General features: G+C 39.2%; 1 protein-coding gene across 19 annotated transcripts in view; it reads right to left on the reverse strand.

Moving 5' to 3' along the window:
* Positions 1 to 374: 374 nt before the first annotated feature.
* Positions 375 to 16,883, reverse strand: part of TNFRSF11B (TNF receptor superfamily member 11b) — a 93,546-nt gene continuing 77,037 nt past the window's right edge. For 17 of the 19 annotated variants that reach the window (XM_059865858.1, XM_059865863.1, XM_059865841.1 and 14 more), the window contains 4 exons: positions 6,841 to 7,210; positions 3,133 to 3,327; positions 2,574 to 2,798; positions 375 to 1,512 (listed from right to left, as the gene is read on the reverse strand). In XM_059865858.1, the coding sequence (XP_059721841.1) occupies positions 1,124 to 1,512; positions 2,574 to 2,798; positions 3,133 to 3,327; positions 6,841 to 7,210 (1,179 nt within the window). In that variant the 3' untranslated portion in view covers positions 375 to 1,123. Of the gene's footprint in view, positions 1,513 to 2,573; positions 2,799 to 3,132; positions 3,328 to 6,840; positions 7,211 to 16,535; positions 16,773 to 16,883 lie in introns of those variants that run through there. The other 2 variants (XM_059865882.1, XR_009489158.1) reach the window with 2 other exon arrangements.

Consider the following 16,883-nt stretch of genomic DNA (forward strand, 5'->3'; position numbering starts at 1 on the left):
CCAAGCCTGTCAGGCCCATGCATCATCTTTCCTCCATGAAATTACAAGCTGTGGTTAGGGCAGAGGTTGTGAACTCTCCAAGAACATCACTGGGCCAAGAGCGGTGCTGGGCCAAATGTGTCTATGGAGCTGTAATTGGTTGTATAACAACCACCTGGGCCTTTTAGACTGGAACCATTAAGACTTTTGTAGCTTCTTCTACACCTTTGCAGTGACTATGAAAATCCAGTGCTAATCAATATTTACTTGGTTCACACATTAACTACTAGACTACTAGCAGAGACCCAAGCCCAAGATAAAGTGCAAAATCCACATAGTCTGTCTTTGTAATTAGTTCCTAGTTTAGAATCAAGAGTAAAACACCAGTCAAAAACTAAACTGAAAAATTTAATTGCTTTATAAAATAAGATTATGAAATTCTATATAAAAATCCAGCTTCTTAAATATGGTACATTCACTTCCTCACAGAATATTTAAATATTCAGGTCACTTGAGCTATATTTTCACCGTATTTGAGTTAAAATCATTGGATAAATTAAAACATCCTTGCCAAAAGATACCACAACTTATACAAATAATACTAAGCAATAATACATTTTTTAAATACAAAATGTAAAGAAATTAATAACTCTTATGGCATGCTACAAAATTTTGCCAGAAAAATATATGGAATCATATTTGTTTAACTAGAAAATATACAGTGTGCTTTCCAATTCTCTTCCTAAAATTCAGTCTCATATCCATTTAACTTAATAAATATGTACAACAAAAATGTTTATTCCTTGAAGAATATAAATAGCAAATACTGGAGTAGAGCTTGGTCTGGAATTCCTTTCTCATCTAGTGACTATAGTGGGACTTTTCAACTCTGAATGTGCAAAAATGCAGAATCAGGCCCTTAGTGTTACCATCGGGTTAATAGCTTTTACAAAAGTGATTTTTATTAAAGAAAAAAAAAAACAGCAAAAAACCCTTCAAAACCACTGCAGGAGACTTAGAACTATTCCAGTCAGGCATTTCTATAAATAGTAAATCAAAATGTAGCGAAATAACGTTCCAGTTTAATTACTGCTGGCAGTAATTAGGGAAAGAATAGTCAGTGGAGAAAGAAACATATCTTGAGTTAGACACATCTTACTTTCACAGATTTAAGTTGGTTCCCTACCATTTCTAAAAAGAGTTTCTGGTATAATCTATACATTGTAAATCTGTGAAGAAACTTTATCACCTTCTTCAGGCTTTGGATGGTTCGTTTTGGAAAGTGGTACATTTTCAAGTGCTTCAGTCCATACATTAAACCTTTAATGGTGTCTTGGTCACCATTCTTTATTCTCCACAGATTGAGAAGCTTCAGAACTTGCTCTGTGGGTTGACATAGTTTCATTGTGCGCTCAACATCTTCTTTTCCCACTTTCTTGCCTGGCAAGCTTGCCATCAGCGTGTTGAGATGTTCAAAGGTGAGGTTCAGGTGGCCAACATGCTTTAAGACACTGTTTTCGCAAAGATCGATATCTATAGAAAGCAGAAAGAGAAGAGAGGTAAGTACAGCACATTACCACTTTCCTGTGGCCTTCAAAAAACCTTCCAAACTTTCAAGCTGAATTTGCTTTCCAAATCTCTTTGCTTCAAATAATTCTCTCATCTTTGCTTACTTGGGCCCATCTATCCTGTAAAATGTTTTGTGTATGTGATAGGACTCCTAGTATTTGCTTCTAGTGAATGAAAATTTAGCTCATTCTCTTCAGAAATACCTAGGCAAACTTTGTTAAAATAGCAATTTTGAAGTACTCTAGACACTTAATAGACTGACATAAGCATATATACTAAATAGCAGAGGGGTAAAAAAAACATTTCTGCAGCATTTTTCAAATTTATTCTGATGAGTGGACAAAATGTCATTGGCATTTGAATGTGGTGGTTTTTGATGGTGGTTTACATGAAAAGAGTTGGCCTTACTGCTGTAAAAAACCTTATTATTAATACTGCAGCACTATTTCATCTTTGAAACGTGTCTTGGTAGATTCAGCACAAACAAAGCCGAATCAAATGAACAAATGAATCAGCATGACAAAGAGGTACCAGAAGGGAAAAAGAAGGGAAAGCGTGTCTATGTATTCCTCACTCCCATGTGCCCCCACCCTGTGGATAAATGTCCCAGTCCAAAATATCAACCTCTGCTTTATAGAAGACAAATTGCACTCTCAGCTGCAGGGAACCAGCTCCCTCTAACCTCAGTTGCTCAGATATTACAGTGGGAAACACTTTGCTCACTTGATCAAAATTCTTTGTATGTTGTGCAGTTCTCAAAAGGGGACCTTAGTCATGGCACAACACATGCTCCAAAGTGGGCAACAAGTCTGGGAATAATTAAGTTCTTGACTGATCTGGAGAAGTGGAATTCTGTTCCTGCTTCATTTCAACTTCTCTATGCTTACTTCATCGATGTATCTCAGTGAAGGCTTGCAGGCCCTTCTCCAAGCACAACACATCCCCAGGGGGTATTTGAGCCAAGCAATTTTTTAAGTGCCATTCAGAAGGGTTTTTATAATGCATATGCTATCACAATAAAATACCTTGGATAATCTTCTTGACCATATCCTGTTCTTTGTTTTGCTGCTTCCATAGTTTCAAAAGATGGAAGGTCTGCTCTTGAGGGCTGTGCCTTTGTTTAATCCTTTCAATATTTTCTGTGCTAACCTTTGTCCCAGGCAAGCTGTCTGCTAGTATGTTCAGCCAGTTTGGTGTGACATGAGTAGGAACAGCAAACCTGAACATAGCCTCCTCACACAGGGTTACATCTGAAATGAGAAAGAGAAGATATCAATTGTTCTGATCTCTTACCTTAACCGTCTCAGAAAAAAAAAAAGAGCAAAAAACAACAACAACCTAGCAGCAAGAATGATAAGAAAAAGTATTTTAAAAACAGACTAAGAAGTTGTCTTTGTAGTGCTGTTTCTCTTTGTGCTTGAGTTCTTTTTGGTCTGAGCTGCAATAATTAAAATTCTGCTATGGCCATCACCAAAGCGGGCAAACAGCTAACAAGCTAGGTATTTTTATCCCGGATTTTGGAAAATAATTTTAATATAACTAAAGGTACATTTTCAGAGCACTCTTCTTTAATATGATACGCACCTATTCCACATTTTTGAGGTGTCGTATCTGTGTTTTCCTGACAGATGTTGTCACGAAACTCATTTCCTTTCAAAGCTATTTTGAAACCCAGGGCACTACAGTTTGTGTGCTTCAGACAGGCTGCTTTGGAGGAGGTTTCATTTGAGAAAAATCCCTCTGGACATCTCTCACATACAGTGTCACTCTCAGGGGTACCTGTGGAAACAGGAAAACAATGCATCCAATTACATATGACCTCAGCTGTGGGGAAAAAAAAAAATTAAAAAGAAAACAGGAAGCAAAAAACATTCCTCTCGAAACTGTCATGCTTCTGCTTTTCATGTTTGTGATCTATTAAGGAATCACTTTGGAAGAAAAAGAGACAGAAGATGCCATAGGAGAAGGATGTTCCTGCTGATATAGTACAGTAAATAGTACTCTTAAATATGCTTGTTACCAAGTTTAAAAGCAGTGATTACTGATTAAATCAGTAATTTAGTAAAGTAAAATCTTTAAAACCTTGATTACTCAAGTCTTTTCAGACATTACACTATGTCTGATCTTCATCCTTCAACTATACAAATATTCTGTAAAGTAAATAAGTGGGAAAAAAATATGTTCTGAATTTCACTCTGCAATAACTGCCCAGAACCTTACTTGAATGGGTTACTTCAGTTCTAGATAAAAATACAATCCAACTCAATATCAGCTAAAGACAACAATTTTGTAATTCGTTTTGGGGCCTGAAAAAAGCATTATTAAAAGCAAAAAAGCGGTGTCCAATATTAAAAAAAATATTTAATAGACATACATGTTCTGCTTGGTGATTTATAATGCATAGTTTTACTTCTACTACTACTTACTTTATTTACAGAATTAAATATATGGTTCAACAACAAAGTGACAACATATGGTTCTAGCACATTTACAAAGAGTAAGAAAATGAATCCATGAAATCTGAAACTATGCAGTCTAACCACCAGTGGCAGGAAAGTAACAGCACCAATAACTGCTGTATACTCACTCCTAATTCATCCTTATTCATCCAACATTTAACAAGTGCCTGAAGTCTGGTATCTAATACTGCATTATTGAACATGAACTTAAGCACATGCTTAAAAATTATTTTTAAAAATTGGAAACTATATTTGAATAAGAAAATGCCTCCATCTAGTGTATTTTTTAAGTATTTACATGTGGATGTTTATTTCCCTGTCAGCTTTTTAGTAATCTTTTCTTTATTTTGGGAAATTCTTAGAGAAAAAGACTACGCATCTCAAGTTTTCAATCAGCTGTGAAATCAAGAAGAGTGCTTGCAGACAACCTGACGTAGCACTTCATCAGACAACGAGTGAAAACGAAGGAGTCTATAGTTGGCAGGGACCCTGTATGTGCCAGCCCCCTCCCAAAGCCGGTGCTTTCTGCAGCCCCAGCACTGCCCCTGCGCACTGAGCGCTGCCCGCAGCTCTGGGCTGGACACAGCTGCGGGCAGCACCTGCACCGCGCGGGCAGCGATTAGCTGGCCTGAGACAGCTGCATTTCAGCAACTTTCCCTGCCGCAGACAGGCTGCTCTTGTGTTCTGGCAGCAAGGAAGCGGAAGTCTTCCTGCAAATGGTGCGTCGCTCTGCTCAGAGTTTGCTGCATAATCTTTGCTGCACAAAGGAGGAATATACCGCGTAATCCATCAGTGTTCTCAGGACCGAGCATAAAGTCACCTGCTCTGCCAGCTTCTTCACTGTTTATTTCGCCGCTCTTGTTAAGGGCACGAATTGCCGCTGTCTGCCTGCCCTTCTGGCACTCCCTCCAACCCTCCTGGAATCCCCCATTCTTCCCAGGGAAACGGCAGCCGCCACCGGGGAGACAGAGCTGCCTCGCAGCAGCGCTGCTTTCCCACTACAATGCTGCTATAAACCCTGCCTCATACAGAGCTGGCCGCGGCAGAAAGAAACAAAGCCTTAATCTTCACTCACAAAAAGGGGCTACAAAGGAAGGTGATATCCCAGTGTAATCTTGAGCAATGGGCACCAGGGAAACGGATTTCTAATGCTTTAAGCCTTCAATGAGGCACTGGACCACACCATCTCCCTTTGTGGGAGTGGAATCATATTTTTCTGTTCTTAGGTTTTCTTTCACTTGAATGTGCATCATTACAAAGTTCAAGGCTATCATATGGCAAAAAGCAGTAACACAGTTACTTACTTATTACTTACAAATAAGCAGTACATGCTTATTAAACTCTTAGTCGCCTCACCTTAAAAAGCGGTATTGACACAGGGGGATGCAATTATTTTTACAATGTTTTCATTCCTTTTTTGAGGTCTGCTTGGGTTTAGCTGGTTCAATCTGATGGTCTTTTGGAAACTAACTTTTCAAGATGTTACAAAATTCAACATTTTATCTTCTTTAAAAGTTTGCTTAATTCTGATCTGAGGGATTGAAATTTGCCATATTTCACTGTGCTCAGAGGGGTGCAGCATGCTGGTTTCTCAGACAATTTATACTTTCACCTCCCAAAGTCTTTCTGAGGATTTTGTTTCTGGTCCCTTTTGACTTACTGCTGAGATACAGTGGAACCTCATTAACCCAAACCCCTGGGTATAATAGTTTAGGTTAATGAAGGTTTACAATATGGAGATGTGGTAACTGCCAGGTGGAAATGCTTAACAGTGGAAGGGCATCAGGGTAAAGCTTCATCAACCAATTACTCAAGGACTAGTGAACAGCTACAGCAGTGACATTTCTCCTTCTGCCACAGTTGCTCTCCACTGAGAGGTTCATAACCCAGAAAGGACTCCCAGCCTGTCATTCAGCTCAGCACTAAAATGCACAGGTCAGCCCTAGTGTTTCTCACTGCAGGTACATCATTCCTAGGGAAATCATTCTGCCAGCAGGTGTCTGAGACACTTTGATTTTCTGCATTTCCTTCCTTAGTGCTCTTCTCCAGGCAGTTATCAAGCTCTGGTACAATGACAGTTTACAATTCTTTCAGGTTGTGTTAAATACTGCAGCTAAACTGGGCCACAGCATTTGCCAAATAATTAATGATGTATTTGGTTTTGAGGGAAGAACAAATTATTGGTTTAACAACTTATGTTGTCTTAAATGAAGAATACACTCCACTGAAAAGTGCTGCTCTGCTCTATATTCCCACCAGACTTTCAGCACTATGCCAGCCTGCTTGACAAAGAAATGGTTGTTTGCTTGATAATAGTAACAGTTTCCCTAAGAAAGGAAAATTCCACTTAGGATGCTGATAATTAATTATTACCACATATTGCAGTGACACTAGAGCTATATTAATGTTGTTATAATTATATACTTGGTGTCAAACATGTAGCGCTCCTGGTGTTTGTCAAGATATACAGTTGCTTGAAACAGCAGATTTCAAAATGAAAACCATTATTATTTATCACACACACAAATACTACATTCCAGATAATGTTCCTTTAAAAGAGGCAATCCATCATGTTTCTCATTAGAGTGCAATTTGCTACATTTGCTACTGCCATTAAGTTATATATTACAGCAGGAGCAGGGTATTCCACTGAGAACCTTCCTTTGGCTACAGTCCAAATGATGCAGATTAGAACAAGTTCAATTGGCTTTACAATTTACTGTCCTGCAATTTAGTCTGGACAAGCCTCTGTCCTAGTCTTGTAACTGCCACAAGTCGTGGACGTGCTGCAGAGCTCTGATTACGTCTGTGCCTATGGAGGAGCGGGACCCACCTGCCTGGGCAACCCCGGAGCCGGGCGGACACTCCGTGTGCCTCAAGCAGAACTCGAGCTCCAGGTACCTGCCCGGGACGCACTCGCAGACGCGGTTCTGCGTGCTGGAGCACTCCTGCCTGACGAACTGCAGCTCCTTGCAGACGGTGCTGCAGTACTGGCACTCCTCATTGCTGTTCCACTCGTCGGCGTAGTACTGAGCCGGGCACGGAGCGCACTGCGTCGGGCTGCTGGCGCTGCAGTGCCGCTTCACGTAGCTCCCGGGAGGACACTGGTCACACAGCAGCTGGCGAGATGTCCCTGGGTCGTAATGGAGATACTTGGGGGGAGAGTCATCCTGGAAGGTCCACTTGACAGAAATGTCCAAGAGCTAGCAAGAGGAAAATAAAACATCACTTCCTTTTAGTTCCGGGGAGCACCGTGATCACAAGGAAACCTGCACTTCTATGAATTTAAGAGTCTACTCATGTCACTCATTTTCAAACAAATATTTGCACTAGAAATTTCTGAGATACCGGCAAGCTTCCAGACTCTCCCATGTCTATCTTAGAATGGGAAAGTTTTAGGATCTCATCTAGCAAATCTTCCCCACCTAAGTGATTCCTTCCATAGATGTAGATACTATTCTTCTCTGATTTACACTCTTTTAATATCACTGGGCAATGACCTTTTACTGCCTGGCAACCGAGAATTTGTCCAATGCACAGCAAAGGTGGGGATTATGCACCTTTGTATTCTTAAGCATTGACTACTTTAGATGCAAAAGAAATTTTGCCTGAGCATATGAATATGACCAGTGTAGTGCACCAGCACCACAGATACCCTTGAAGGTCATTCCTTACACTATTTCTCTTACACTATTTTTTACAGAAATTAATGGCTAGAACAATAGAGGTTACTTTTTAATGCCTTCCATTCAATTTTGCACTGATATGCAGAAGCATTTGGGATGTAATGTGGTAACTACATCAAAGGAGAAGACACGGCTTGAGACAAAGGTAAAGAATGATGTGGGGTATGAAGAACACATTAAGGACTCAACTGCATGAGCTGGAAGAGACTAGGCCAATGCTTTCATTTCCTACCTACAACCGCATGCTCACAGCTGTTGTGAAAAGCTGGTTCAGTACCAGCACATGCCATGACAGCTAGAGTCCTCCTGCTTCCTTCAACACTCAACTTTGCTGGTTTGACTGGGGATCTGGTGATCTGAGACAGCCTGCCTTGCTGCAGAGACAACCTCCAAATCATTTTGTTCTGGTCTTATAATTGAAAATTTTGTTCTGTGATTCTGTCAGTCTACCACAAAAATAACTCTTGAGAACCATACTGATCCCCACAGGGTCTGCCAACAGCTCACTCTCCTCACTGATAACCCAGCTCTGTCCCAGCACTGTATGCATGGCTGCATGTGCCACTGCTCTTCCAAAACTTATACATTATTTTATAAAGATGAAGTAAACTGGATCTGACTTAAGACATTTTTCAGTGTATCCAATAAAATTATAGATCTGAGTTGTCTTTATTGCAAATTTAATCCTTGTCAGCTAACACAGAGTTGCCAATTCAATTTCAAAAATGTATTTCCTCTTTTCCAAATGTCCCCAAAATATAAGTCGAACTAACTTTTTTTTTTTCCCAAGTCTGTATGTTCTTGAGATGCTTCATTTAAGGGCCTCACTTTTGCCACATCATGGCACTTCTAAAGCCATAGTCTTATTAAGTTTGGAAATGACAATTTAAAACTTTGTCTGCATTAACACAATTCACAGTAATCAACAAGTGATACGAGATGCTTAACTTAGGAACTCATTGCTTAAGCAAGTACTCTTAAATGCATTCTCCTGTTGCACATCTATGAATCCACTTTTCATACAGCTATACTTGGGCTGAGGAATGAAATGCAAAGAGTTTGGATATTCCCTACAGACTCATGTAGCTACCCTTGACTAATAGTACCCTTGACTGATAAGTTATCCGATTTCTAGTGGTGGAGATCTCACTTTTCTTGTGGTCTCAATGGACAATACCTTTCACCGTGAGAAATTCCTTATTAGTTTTTGAAGTTTGATTAGCAACCCCATTTTCTTTAAATGACTGGATTTGTTTTATATGATCTATTTAACAAAGAGGGTGCAGCACATTTTTTAATAGTGAGTGGTTTTACATTGAGGAAAAATGCCCCCACCCTTGGTAAACCTACAGCTATGACTCTAGTAATAAGGAAGTCCTGGTTATCTCATTAATTGTTGATGTGAACGGCGAAGTTTTCTTCTGTGGTTTTAGTTCAGTAATCGATAATACAGCATCCCAGAGTCCAAGACTTGCATGGACACAAACATTCCCTTCACAGAACATATCTGACTACAACATGTGGCACAGGCACTACAAAGATAAGCATCAACCCACACTTCACACAGATATCTGTGGAAACCCAAGACGATTCCCAACAGGGGTGAAAATCTGACACTGTGAAAATTATTAGGGACAGCAATCAGTCATATGAGCAGCAGTCCTTGAGCAGAAACATCAGTATTCCTGCTCTGCAGTGCACAGCTCCCCACAAATCCAGAGCTGTCACTGCAGTAGAATCTGCTCCTCTGGGTTGTGCCTCTACCCGTGGTGACACATTTTCACGTAATGAACAGGTAGGTGAATCATTTCATAACTGTTAACTCTACTCTGCAACATGTAGGTGCAAGAATAACAAGATTTTATCTATTTTCCTTACTCAACTATTTACACTGGAAACCATGTATGAGGCAAATAAAGAGTTTTGCTGCAGGGGATGATTCAGCATTAAAATTAATTAGAATTCAATAATCAGGGTATGAAAGCATAGGGTTTGTAGGGAAAAATGGAGGCATCTGCTCCCTGAAGAACTTACGGCTGTGGGAAACAAGCCAATAAAAATTGAAAACATTTCAACACAATTTGAGAGGAATTGACTTTAAAAATTGAGCAAAACAATACTTGAACCATATGTGTGTGAGACATACTGAGTTTTGTCCTTGGAAGAACCAATAACTATAAACTAATAATGGCAACTAGAATATTATTAATCTCAATGAGCATAACCAAACCCCATAATAATAGGATTAAAAAAATCAGCATCACTAAAAGAACAATCAGTCTTCCCATTTGATTTTTTTTCTTTTTGCTTTTAAAAGAAAAGCACATCACACTTGTTTTCCCTTTTTCCCAGGAACACACATTACGTAGCTGCAGTAATCCATTGATCAGTGGCTGAGCCACATGTATGCAGGAACTAACTATTTTATTTAGTAAAATATTATGACAAAAAGATCCTTCAAACTAAAGATATGCAATGAATATCTCAGATTTTTACCAGAGCATTTTATACATCATTTTCAACACAGAGCTAGATCACCATTACTACTGTTTGACTACTATGGGCCTTTTGGCACAGGCAGCTGTGCAACTCACTGCCATAGGAGATTGCAAACAGTCGAGTTCAAGATGTTACCTGACATAGTAATGGATGAAAACAATAAAGGACTATTAAACATCAACATCACCTTTTGATCAAGAAATCCCAAATCAAAAATTGAATTCACAAAAATAGTGATATTGCTCGTTCTTTTTCTTCCATCTCTTCTATGCATCAGATATCAACCACAGCATAGACAGCATATGGGTCTTTTTAAGGCATTTTTTCTGGATTTTTTTTTTAGACCAAATATAGCCATCAGAATGTTGCTAAGTACATTTATAGACCTCAATCCCCAATACCACACTTCATAAGACTACTGTAGGTTACTTGATAATACTTAAGAAAAAAAAGATCTGCAAGATTGTTTTCTATGCAGTCCAAACACACATAGCACAACTAAGTATTCTGAATATTGATATGCAACCTGAAAATCAGAAGTTATCTTTAGGCCTACATCAAGTGCCAAAGTAAAGTCAATCTATTTTTCAGATGTTTTGCAAAAATTCAGTAGTAATGGTGGAAGATAATGAAATATAATTTTTACTATTTTTACTGCAGCAACTTGGCACAAACAGAATGAAAAGACTCTTTTGTCCCCCAGTTCACAGAATAAGCTGGAGGGGAACATCACTAAATTGTCCTTTCTCCTGGCCTAACACACACTGAGTTTGTGCTTACATTAGGAATTTGCATCACCTGTTACAGCAGATTTGCAGAGCAAAACAGATGGTGCCAAGCACCTGACATCCACATTATGTATTATTCTGAGGGGATATTTTGGACTAACTTCAATCTGCTCTCATGGACAAGCACACATTAGTGGTTACAGTGCATCTGGTGTGTCTCTGGGGTCCATCTCTAGATTTGCTTTCATCAGTTCAGTTTACTTTGCTAAATCCATTTTGTGTACCCAAGGGCTACTCTGATATGGAAACTAAAATACAGTAAATAAAGATGATCAGGATAGGCCCTTCAAAAGCATGTTCCTAAGACAAATTAAAATGACATTTAAATGCATGTTATGTCTTTCCTGACATTTCCTCTCCTAAACTATGCTATGACCAACTTGATAGCAGTTTCATAGCTACACAAAACCTCTGCTTGATCTGAATGCCCATATTGAAAGATGATCTATATACTAAGCACCGGAATGTTTTCTATTCACTAAGCACTATTTGAGCACAGGAAAGTGCCATGATCTGAACTTACTAGTTCTGAACAGTGGTCTCCCCAAAAGCTTCATAGAAAGCAAGATTTCTTCCATAAACATGCCTGGCCTGTTTTACTCTTTCTGGAAAAGGTGTCATGTGCTAATTTGAAAGAAGGGAGAAATTGCAAGTCCAGCTTCAGTCTACTGGAATCAGAAGTAGGGACAATGAGTGTGTTCACCCTATAACCCTTCTGAAACCAAAGCTAGCATCCATCAGTGCTGCACACAACCAAATTAATAGATTTGTTATTCAGAATCATTAATGGATTTGTCATTATGTAAAGTTCTGTTCATCCTTTTTTAGGAAAGGATAATTCACTAGGAAGCGGTACAGAGAAAGTTTAGAAGGAAATGGAGGGCTCCTTCTTGGAGAGGATCTGGACTTTTTCAATAGCTTGGCAAGTCACAAGAGAAGCTATGGATTCAATACAGATAGACAGTGAACTCTGAGAGAAGAACTTTTTCCATTAAAGGATAATACTGGCAAATGAAAAGGGGATTCTCTTGTCAGAGGAAGATTGGGAACAGCCTTTCACTGAGAAGCAGGTGTAAGAAACCCATGTATCCTAAATATAGCTCTCAATGCCTTTCTGAAAGCAAATATGACATTTTGTTTCCTAAAAGAGATGGCAAATGGACTGAAGAGATCCAGGCAGTTTCTTTCAGTTTTAAACCCTCAGCCAATTCTTTATATGCTAGCACTAAGGGAAGAAAATAATGCTCAGTATCTTTTTCATCCTGACAAATTAATTGTTAGTGTGATTCATTTGTAAACAGTTTTCCTAGGGTTAGTAAAATGCAAGGCTCAATTTTTAAAAAACCCTAAAGGTTAGGGGTTGTTTTGTTCTATGAGTATGAAATGCTACCAATAACAAAATTGCTACAGCAAAAAAAAAAAAAAAAAAAAAAAAGCAAAAAACACCTAGAACAAAACCTAATATAATTAACTACATTTAACAACCTATTGGGTGAAATGGAGTTCTAGTGTCATAGGCTCACTGCTAAAAAGACTGAAGAACTCAATCTTCCTCCATGTCCCTGGGGGAAATTCTGGGCACCTCTCAGGATGGCTGTCTCACTGTGAGGAATTGGGATGAACTGTAAATACTGAAATATAAGTCTAGTGTAAGTCAGTGTGATGCAAGCAAATGCTGAGAACTTATTCAAGATGAATTACCCAAGGTTAGACAGCAATTCTTTCACTGTGTCACTCAGCACATTAGGCCTGAAGCTATATTTCTCCATACCATCCTTATGTCAGCATACACATAAAAGGCCTGTGCAGCCCATTTGTTTGATTCCTTAGAAGACGCTTTTGAAAGAGAAATAATGTGATTGTAAAACTTCATTTCAGATCTTGGGCAAAAAAAAAAAACACGCCCTTTTCTTTCATCTTTAAATGTAAGGCAAAGAGCTGCTTGATTTCTCTTGTTGAATTAAAATGAACTAGAAGACAAAGCAGATGAAGTAAAAATCCTTCAAGCATTATCCCTTTAAATCAGTCCTTTGTGGTAGAAGAGAGAGTGGCTTTTCAGCATATGAAAATATTATTATATAGCTTGGCTTTGTGGTTTTGGGTTGTAGACCAAAGGAGAATGTTTAATTTGCTGAGAAAGATAAATCTGTTTCTGTTTTGCATTCCACAAGTATTCTAAAGCATATTTTCTTGTGTGATAAATAATCATTCAAGACATCTGTCAGATTGCTCCCAGTGTTTGCATAGGGTTCAAAGTAAAACCTCACAACTCTCCTACTTTGCCTTCTATACAAAATATTTGGACAAAGCAAAGGCAGGAAGCTTTCACATATCCTCAGCCCTTAGGCAAAATTCCTCACTGAAATCATGCACAGGCCCAGAGAAATCCTACTGGCAAAATATAGCACTGGATGATATTATCAAGGTCCTCCTCATCAATAGCTTGTATCTCAGATCCAGTATGTGAAAATGCCATGCTGGATCAGATCCACATCCACCTATTGAAAAATACTTGCCATCCTGGGAGAAATTACTCCCATCTAGCTCTCATCCACCTCATCTTGCTGTTCTGGAGGCCTATGCAATCACCAGATTTAACCTCTTTGGTTTGGGCCAGCAGCTCTGCAGCACTGCTGACCTGACCTGTGAGTTGCTGCAGACTCATGGGAGCACCGCCCTGACAAAGGACCTTTCTGCAGACCACAGCCAAGTGCTAGGTACACAATGAAATCTGACATGGAGTCATCTTCACTGGTTGGAGTTCAGCTTATAAAACTCTTCTACCATTCTACCAACTGCTTCATTGTAATCAACTCACTTTGGACATAACAGGACCTATTTTTGTTTGGAAGACGCTTTATGAAGTGGAGACTCCTCTTTTACATGAGGAGTTCTACCGGTGACTCTCCTGAGTGACCTCTATTCAAAACTGAGGCTATGAAACACTGTCTTCATTTCTCTGCCAGTAAAGCAGTATGTCAAAAAGTCAAGTCTTGTAGAGACCTTTTTGAGGCACCATTAGTTGTCATTCAGAAGCAATTTAGGGGTCTAAACTACTGTTTCATTTTCAGTGGTATGAAAATTAAATTCAGATGAAGAGCAGATTTACATCTTATCAGAAGTGCTAAATTGAAAGTCTTCATTTATATGAGTTACATTTGCCTTTAAACCTGTAGAGGGAGAAAGCAGGGAAAACTAAGCAGATAACTCTCCAAAATATTTGTCTTACATTTTGGAACATTATTCACCAGAGTGACAGCAAGATTTAGAGCTAACCCAAACCTGGGATGTTCCCACTGTAACTACAGTCTGCCTTTGCACTGACAGAATTACTAACAGCTGACTGCTAGCTAGAGGATGTATGTCCAATACCATGTGCAAACAGGTGTTTTTACAGAAGGAACAAAATTAGGTTTTCCATGAGATTTGAACAGTGGGTGTTACTTCAATTGTGACAATATTTTTTTAAAATTCTTCTGGTAACCTTAGTGTTTTATTTTTAACCAAGATGCAGACATGCAGACAGAAAGAAAGTCAGACAGAAAGATAACTCCTACCCTCACAGGCTGCAAAGCCACTGCTGCCTACACACAGCAAACCCAACAGGCAGGCCAGAAAAAGAATGTCACATGTGCCCAGAGATCCAAAATAGAGAAAGTTCAAGTATAAGGGTCAAGATAGTTATGTGACAAGTAATGAGATTCAGCTCTGGGAAATTTCTTTCCATTCAGTCCAATTTCATAATGTTTGTAAGCAGCTTTAGTGTTCCAAGCAAGCAACACAACCATGAGTGCACCACCACATCAGGTATAACCTTTCTGAAACCTTAGCAAAGAGGCCAAGCCTGAAAGTGCATCATGCCCCAAAAGTCTTTTTAGATACAATGTCCCCAAACTAGGTTAAGAGGTATGTGAGCCAGACACACAGAACTTTGATCTATAGTTGTACCTCCAACAAGAGTTGTTGTACCTCCTGAAAACAGATACTAAAGCTACTTTTCTGAGCTCTAGCACATCTGACAGTACTTACACTTCACTAATTTTACTTACATCTCACAATAATTTAAAATAAATGTAATAATAATAATAATAACAATAATAATGCAGTTGAATGATGATCTCTCTGCTATGTACTGCCACTGATGTATTTCTGCTCCAAGACTCATCTGCCAGAGGATTATGCTGAAATTCACCAAATGCTATTACTTTGTGGGAGAACATGAACAAGCACATTGCATTTAATCAAAATCAAAATCCTGATGTAATTATTTTATGACAGCCACAGATAAGAAGCCAGGTTGATAACCAGATATTGCTGAAATTCCCAGATTAACTTCCTGTGATTTTATATTGACAAAGCAGGCACAACATCAGACATGGAATAAAAAAGTTGTCCTGCGTTTCAATCTGCCAACCACAAGCCTGACAAATTTTACTTCCCGTGCACCATTAATTACTTTGGGTTTCCTTCTCAAAAAGCTCTTTCAGAAAGTTGTACAGAGAGTAATAAACACGCATTACTCATGAAATCCTGGAAATCTCGTTGCATTTATAAAAAGCTTTCAGAATAAATGCATCTCAGTTCTAATGCTCTGCCACAACATTAATGCCGTTGTGCTCACCAAAACAACCCAGAAGCAAGTTACTGAGCTGGCAGGAGACTGCTCTGAATATTATTTTTTAATGTTTTTCTTTTAAAGTTTGCTTTTGCAAAAGATGAAGAGCCTCCAAATAGATGTTACACAGGATCTGTCTGTAGGCAGGTTTTAATTAAACGGAACTCATATACAATTTCATATGACTAAATGGATTAAATAACATTTTGAAAGATTTACTGCACTGCTAACATCTCTTAATTTGCATTTGGAAGTATCTTACTAAATCACCAAGTAAACAAAAACTTATTAAAGCAGGGACTTATACCAGATTTAATAACCCAACTTCTTCTGTAATAGCTACTGACACAGCTACTAATTTATCACCTTGCATATGAAGCTGAATTTTCTAAGCCAAGACAAGAACCACACACTTGTGGGGTTTTTCTGTGGAGTTCACAGTGGTTTTCCTGGGTAAGAAAGCCAACCCAGTACCTGAGAGTGCCACTGCAGCAGAGATTAGAGGCAGGCAGGGATGGAGCTTTTGTAAATCAGAAACAAACATTCCAGCCTACAGTTTCTAAATGCATTACTTGATACAGGGTTTTGCTTCAGACCAGTATGATGAGGCCTTCAAAAGGAGAGAGGAAGTCATGAAAAGAAAGGCAAAATAAAAGCAAATCATGCCACTACCTTGAGAATGGGATGAAAATCCCTGCTGTCTCCCTGGAGCTGAACGCGTCCATCACATTCCAAACTCACCAGGAAAGTTTGGAGCGATGAAACAAAAGGTTTACCAAGAAAACTGAGAGAAACAAAGCAACCCACAAACAAACAAACAACCCCCCCCAAAAACCCCAAACCCAAAACAAAAGCCCAGAAGAAAAGCTGTGTCTCTCCAGCCTGATGTCTGAAGCTGCAATGCATCCCAGAGCCTATCTACCTCTGCGAAGGGACTCACCACAAGCGTGCAGCACAGGAACTTGTTCATTGTGGTCGGTGGAAGAAACCTCAGCGCGCTGGGAATCAGGCAGAGAGTCAGCGCCAGGCTCCAGCAGCTGCTTACATTCCCAACATTAAAGACACGATATATATATAGTCCCGGTGTAACAGGAAGCCTGGGCTCAGCTTTGATCACACATTCCCTGCCATGACCAAACTTTTCTCTCGCGCACTCCCCTTCACCTCCCCCCACCCCCCACCCCCTCCTTTTTTTTTTTTCTTTTCCTTTTTTTTTTTTTTTTTTAAGGAACCTGTAAAACTTGGTGACTTAATGGAACCCTTTGAGCGCCGTAACCACAGACTGGAA

Source organism: Haemorhous mexicanus, chromosome 1 (genome assembly GCF_027477595.1).
Source record: "Haemorhous mexicanus isolate bHaeMex1 chromosome 1, bHaeMex1.pri, whole genome shotgun sequence".
NCBI classification, from domain to species: domain Eukaryota; kingdom Metazoa; phylum Chordata; class Aves; order Passeriformes; family Fringillidae; genus Haemorhous; species Haemorhous mexicanus.